General features: G+C 45.4%; 1 protein-coding gene across 7 annotated transcripts in view; it reads left to right on the forward strand.

Annotated features, from left to right (window-relative positions):
- Positions 1–7,391, forward strand: part of smtnb (smoothelin b) — a 55,866-nt gene that overhangs the window by 15,358 nt on the left and 33,117 nt on the right. For all 7 annotated transcript variants that reach the window (XM_080003874.1, XM_080003875.1, XM_080003878.1 and 4 more), the window contains exons 2-4: positions 4,509–4,666; positions 7,022–7,100; positions 7,268–7,346. In XM_080003874.1, coding sequence (XP_079860000.1) covers positions 4,509–4,666; positions 7,022–7,100; positions 7,268–7,346 — 316 coding nt within the window. The remainder of the gene's footprint in view (positions 1–4,508; positions 4,667–7,021; positions 7,101–7,267; positions 7,347–7,391) is intronic.

Raw genomic sequence — 7,391 nt, forward strand, 5'->3', positions numbered from 1 at the left:
TGCGTTGCATTACATTTCACTGCATATATGTATGGAAGTATGTATATGTATGTGACAAATAAAAATCTTGAATCTTGAATCTAATAAGTTACTTATTTAGAAAGTTGTTTTTCTTTACAAATCAGGACTTGATAGTCGAACAGTGGCATAGCTGTCAGTACTAAAATAAATACATACGTATGTTTAAATCAAAGATCGAGTTATGACCTTAAAATCGAAAGGCAAATTGAAATGTGGATTTGGAGAATCGTGATACCCCTAGTGGACACACACAGAAAGAAACACACAGCAGAATTATTTTTTAAATACTTATATTTACCTTGTCTGCAGTTTTGTCACGGACAGTTGTTATGAATTCCTCTTTCTTTTAAAAGATTTATGCTGGTCTCTGCAGCCAACAGCAGAGCACTTCCCTTCCTAAGCTCTTAGTTTCGGTGTTCTCGGGTCCGGTGGCGCTCAGATGGCGTGCAGCTCTAATTCTACTGAAGTGACGTATATTACTGCGGTGATGTATATTAGGGCAGCAAAGCTGAACCGCTCGTTTCAGGACATTTTGTTTGACAGTTTGTGCCCATCAGAGACCCAACTGTATGTGCACAAGCACTGAAAAAGTTTTGCACAATAGGTCCCCTTTAACAAATATTGTACATTTTATGCCGAAAGAAAAAAAAACAGAAATGGCCAAACAGTAAACCAGACAAAACCAACAGGAAAAAGATGGACAGCGGTCATGTAATCACGCAGCTATATATACTTTTTTAAACGTACATCTCCATTTTCATTGTTATAGTATAGTATTTCATCTTTTAAATGGAAGTAACCTAGACTGCATTTGAACATCTGTCAATCTCCCTCGCTGTCTGTTCTCCACCCCATCCAGCAGAACCGCCTCCACCATCCTGTTTCTGCGTACTGAGTCACGTCACCGCGGTGAGTCACCCCCGGCCAGGTGGGACTCGGACTCTGGCTCGGCGCAGTACAGTACACCAGACTGCATTGTGACGGGGGCCGGCGCTGTGACTCAGGCCGCTGGAAGCTCAGGGACGTTGTGATGACGGTTTCATCTTCCAGTGAAACGAGCCTCGTAGACGTTTGATACACCGACACGCGTACTACCTCTGTCTGTCGACGCGGTCGTAAAAAAAAAAAGGGTCTGTTTTCCTTTCTTTTTGTCATCTCGGTCTGGGAATTCTGCGGACGCCACAGTACAATGGCGCTGAGAGGCCCAACGGCCGCCGCCGCACAGGGGTGTTATTGTGAGAGCGGCCTTCACGGCTGACGTTTGGCTCGCAGGGATTTTAATTTAACTTCACTGACGGTTGGTTACCCAGAAGCCTCCTGCCGATTTCAAAAAACGCCTGCGAGGGCAAGCCGTTCGGTTTGAGGTGGCGTCACCGTGCAACTGAACTCTGGATTATTTTAAATTCTATACCTTCTTTCAACTCATTTTCCCTCCTCCCTCCTTTCCCTCCGCCTGACATACTTAACTCTTTGTATTGGCTACCTTCATCTGGGGGGTGTTTTGTCAAGTGGACTTTGTGTCGACATGGGTGTGTTTCCGTCCCTGGTTCTTTAACGGTTATGTTGTGTTTTGTTTGGCAAGTGCCCAGGTTCAAGGTGTGTTTTACTCAAATAGCTTGAAGCAAAAGTCAGTTTCAACTGCTGACATTCTGCCAATTTGCAAGTTGTATCTTCACAAGTGTGTGTCACAGCCAATCAGAACAGAGGCGGGCAAAGCTGTGACGACTGACTGGTCTGTTTATCCCAAAACAACAGTTTTTATTGCCTTAAGATAGGGTTTTAAATTATGGGATTCTTTGTTGTGTCGGTTCTTTGATGTGCTTTTGCTCGGAAACACGTCAACCAATCTTTGCTCCGTACTATTCGTCCACATTTCTACTTGCGTCTAGACTGCACTTGTGTTGTCCCACAGTCCTAGAATGTGGTCCTGAAAAATGTCAGGCTATAGTGAATGTTATTTTGTAGAAAATCCTTTGGCTTTGGGCAGTTCTTCTCTTGTATCTGAACAGTGAATACATAACATTCATCTGAAAACTTGGCAGCACACTGGACATGTAATCACATCATTCCTTTAACTTGGTGGTAAGCTTGACCATGCGGTAAAAGACAACTCGTGTGTGTGTGTGTGTGTGTGTGTGTGTGTGTGTGCGTGTGTGCGTGTGTGCGTGTGTGCGTGCGTGCGTGCGTGCGTGCATGCGTGCGTGCCAGAGAATAATGTGTTGATATAGAAAAAAAACTAAACAACTGTGTATTAATATCCTCTCCTTTCACACATCTCTGCCCATGTGTCACATCACTGGTTCAGACGGAGGCTGTGTTTGTTGGATTTTAGGACTCTCTCTCTCCCTGTGAGTCAGCAGGAATGTGAGGAATGACCTGTGTGAGTCTTGTTCCTTGCCCACCCTGTTCTCATCTGCCCATTTTTAGGCATGGTCAAGTCTCGTTTGTCTTTAGTTGCGCTCTTTCCCCCCCCCTTTCCGTCATCGGTCAACCACGATACATCCCCTCCCTTCCTTCTTCCTCCACCGCATATCCTCCCTTGTAGCACCTTCTCTTCTTACCTTATGACTTTTCACTTTTGCATTCAGCCCAAAACCATTTTCAAAATGCATCCACGATTCAGAACAAATAAACACGGTATGGAGGACAGCCGCTTTAGGCTGGGCTCAGATTTCAATGAACCACGTGAGCTCATTTTCACTGTCTCGCTCCCTTTTTCAATGTTATCGCCTCGGACCGGACCGGCTTAGCCCCGGATCCAAATTCCACAACCAGAAAGCCAGATGATGCACAATGGAGTCTGTCTCGCAAGTTTTACCTTGGGGTAGCAAGAAAACCATTAGAGAGCTTGTGATTTTGAGGTCTATGGGTTCTGTCAGCTGGAGATGAAGGCTCTGCTCATCTCTGCGTGCGCTGACAGGTTTCCGCTGTCAGTAGCAGAGCCCAGCGAGAATTCTGTCTTCCACATGACAGGAGAGGGCCCCCTCCACCCTCCCATGCACAGGCCTGTCACTCACATGCAAGCAGCCAGCTGATTTAGGTACCGTGCCTCTCTACACAACTCATTTAACACGGAGAACACACATTTTCGCAAATAGGTACTGTAGGCACACATAAATGGGGCTGCACGGACACACCTTAATTGCTCTGTGAGAAATACACACAACTTTTTGGCTCACCTGATAGGGCAAACGGCTCAGTGGTTCTGAGTGTTCCAAGTTGGCCCACTTCATCAGATCAGCCTCAGTCAACAGCCTTCCATAGCGGCGTGGTTACTGTTCAGACGTAAAGAAATGTAGCTTAAAGTGTGAATTCAGATGGGGCATGGAGTCATGCTCATCGTCAGCGGAATGTCCGTAGTATCTATCGCAGCTCCTTCATTTAACGTACTCAAATGCTGCCTTCAACACTGCTATGCCCGACTGCGTAAAATCTCCCACCACCACTCCTGCCTTAACCGCCAAGATGGAGGTTGAAGCAAGAGGTGGCTCAGCTCTGTTCTGTGTCTCCTTGGGTTGCATTGGTAAGACTTTCCCGGTTATGACCGAAGCGGCCACTGGAGCAGAGCCTTTACGCCCAAAACATGATTCTATGCTTATCAATCTAGCATATGGTTGAATTAAATAAACTGTTTAATCTACGGCTAAGTGTCTTGGCTGAAATACAAGTGGAAATGATAGTACTTAGACAACAGATGGAGTTGGAGAGCTTTCCTGTAGATCAAATGTGCCTCACAAGTAGAGCATAAAACCCAACCACAGATGCTGATCTGTTTCCCGTTGTTTCTCTGGTCTTTCCTTTGCCCTTCATTGAACTCAAATCAGATGTCAATGCAAAACTTTAAGGCTATCGACACCGCTCTCTTATGGACACTAAAGACTGCGCCAGCACAACACTATAGATCATACCTCCGAACAGCACACGCCCCAGTTACGAACCTTAATGACTATAGTCTCCATAACCCTTCTAACATATTTCTTACCGAAACCATGGCTGCATGGCTGGACAGCTATGTATGTTTGGTGGGGCAGAGTGGCCATAAGTCTGCTCTGTGTTGTAAATGGGTGTTCCAATGTTCTCGTAAAGCAGTGTTAATTACAGAGGACGAAACATGGGCTACCGTGCAAGACAAGGCAGCGCAGGGCGGAGTGGCCGGCAGGCTGGTTTCTCATGAAGCGCCTGAGACAAATTCGACAGAGCCAAACAGGGGGGTGGCTGTTGACTTGAGCCGTGTCTTAAGTTACGCCGCGGTGTGCTCGTGACCTTCCCCGTCATTTGATGTTGCTGTTTACTCAGATGCAACCATCCTCGTGGGTTTTTTATTCATGAATGTGGATTTGAGTGTGGAGGTTAACTCCGCTCTGCAATGCCGCATGTCTGGTTCTGTGGTGTCCCGCTGCGTCTGCACACAGGAACGTCTGACTGGCATTGACTCCTTTCTCTCCTCCACTTTCTTTCTTTTGTTTTTCTTTTTGCTGTATGTGCAGCTCGACGGAACCTTGGATCTGGACGAGAGGAGACTGATCCGTTCAGCCATCCGGGAGCTGAGGAGGAGGGAGATCGAGGACATGGAGGCCTCGCTGGCGACCAAGCGGTTCCGTCCCACACGCCTCAACCAGCAGGAGGACAAGGAAAACCAACACAGGTGAGTTTGTACACAGTAACACGAGAGCTGTCACAATTATCACATAACTGCCTGATTGCAATTATTTGAGCAGAGGCCAATCTTTTTGTAAAATCATTAGGTTCCACAATCATAAGTTTCCATCCATGTTGACCCAATAAATGGGTCTCCATGTATTATTGCAAGTTTACATTTATGCCACTATGATGAAGGCATGTAAAGAACCGATTAAAAAAAAAAAATAATAATAATAATAATTAAACTGTGAATTGCAATTATTTGAATGACAATTAATCGTCAACTGAAATTGAGTAGATGTGGATGTAAATGGAAATACACACACAAATATACACACTAAAGCACAAAAGTCCCATAATACAACATAATGACAAACTGCCCAGTCCAGGTGCACTAGAGATGTTAAAACAACAAACATAGACCCAGATGCAGTTTCGCCGACTCCCAAGGGAAATGAGGTTAAAGTCCTGGAAATCTGGAGAAGTCGTGTCAGCAAATCCACTGGGTTATTTTCTTAAAAAATGTTTGTGTACTTCAAAATGTACAATTAAAACACACTTCTCTATTTCCTCTCCTAGTCACACCACCATGCACCACATCTATCAAGCAATTATAGTGCAGCACACAGGCTTCGGGAGAAACGCGCCTTTCAGTTGTCATTACAATACACTGAAAGCTCTCTTGACTTACAGCGTACTCTCAATGTCACCGTCTTGTCATTAAACTTGATGAATATTTGTTGGGTGATCTAATTCTAAAATAGGACAAGCAAACACTAAAAGATGAAACCGCATTGTGGTTTCTGATGTATACCCTCGAGCTTTCGTGGTGTCGAGTTGCTTCTTTGAATAGATGAAAGTTACAACGTGTAAGCCAATGAGCTCGAGGACCATGGTTGATCGGCAACCACTGTGGCTCCTAATTAATGACTGGCACAGCACCAAGACCGGGGCCACGGCCCCCGCATCTGGTCGGGGATAGAGTGAGGTCTTGACAACTCTGGGATGCGAGGACACCCTGCTCTCTCCCTCCCTTGCTACTGGATCTCATTAAGGCCGCTGCCACAGCTTAATTGTTTCCATTTGCCGTTCTCATTCGAGGACTCCGGCTACGGAAATGTGAGGGATAACTCTTTTGAGTTGCCATAGAAAGTGCACACAGAAAAACGTAGGCACGTGCGCACATGTTCAGGGGGCGCACGCACACGCACAAAGACGCGTGCACTTAAGCTAAACTCTGGAGGCTGAGTTATCCTCAGCTCCTCGCTCGTGGAATGTGAACTATTCCGCTTCATCCTTTGCACAAATCCTTTTATGTCAATGAAGCGAGCAAGGGAGGATAATGGATAGAATAGGTACCTATAGCATATATGTAAGTAATGGAAACCAAAATAAAAAGCAGTGAAATGGAAGAAAAATGGTGGATCAAAACAACCTTTTTCAGACACAATGCATCTCCACCCCCTCACTCCTGGTATGTTATCACTTTTTCCAGACTCCTTTTGGTAATTTTCATCCCTCTGCAAAGCTTTTCCATTGGGTAATAAAAGTGTCTGGTGTATTGGTTGTCTCTTGCCGTGCTCCCACACTTCAGGAAACTGCTCTTCATAGAAATGTAAGGGTGAGGGGGTTTATGCAGCCACACAGCACGTTTTTTCTCTCTGATCCTGTCGTGAAATATAAACCTTGGTTAAACAGAAATCTTAGTTTTTGTCCATGTGTTTGCTTGTGAGACAAACACAAATTTGTTATACAAAGTGCTATACCTGCAGCCAAGTCCACTTCCTGCTTTCAGCCGTGAGGCTTCCTTAAAACAGGAAAAGGGGCTGTGGTGGGTCATTAAAAACACCTAGATCATGTATCAGCAACACGACGGCTATCACAAAGAAACAAAAGCAGATTCTCACCAACGCTATTAGTGTCTGTAATGGAGAATCAAAGTGAACATAGTGACCACTCAAACTAAACTTTTTAGGTGGAGGGCTGTTCTGTAGCGCTATCTGGGCACGCATTAATCAAACATCTGAGAACCACACCTGGGAATTGCGCTGAATGTTTGACGAGGAATAAAAATATTCCGACTCATATTCCTTTCAGCGAGGAGGAGGACTTATCTTTTGAGAATGGATGATGTCGAGAATTAATAAAGTGTGTTTGATACTGTGTGTTTTAGGTTTTGCAGAAAGTGTGTTGCGAATCTTGCTTGGGTTGGTGTTTAGCTCAACGTTGAGTAATTCATCATTGTATGTCTGAGCATGAAGACATTGAAGCAACCTTTTATTTACCACTTCAATACAATAACTGCCATGTGGTCTGTCTGTCTGTCTGTCTGTCTGTCTGCCTGCCTGCCTCCCGACAGGTCAGACACCCGCGAAGCTTTAGACATCCTGTCAGGGAAATTGCAAAGCATCCAGGACATGGATGAGCTCAACAAACTGGTGAGTGTTTTAACCAAAGACAACGATCAGCATGGAACATCCTTCATCTTCTCCCGTGCAGCCGTGGTTTTATCCTCATGAGTATTCGTACCAACCTGTGTGTGTGTGTGTGTGTGTGTGTGTGTGTGTGTGTGTGTGTGTGTGTGTGTGTGTGCGTGTGCGTGCAGCTCCGTGGTGCCAGCGAGTTTGAGGAGCGGAAGCTCATCAGAGCGGCAATCCGCCGCCTGCGAGAAGAGGAGCAGCAAGGTGATCGTCCACATGAGAAATGGAGATGACAGGAGGAGGAGGGAT

This window comes from Zeus faber (genome assembly GCF_960531495.2).
Source record: "Zeus faber genome assembly, chromosome: 7".
NCBI lineage: Eukaryota > Metazoa > Chordata > Actinopteri > Zeiformes > Zeidae > Zeus > Zeus faber.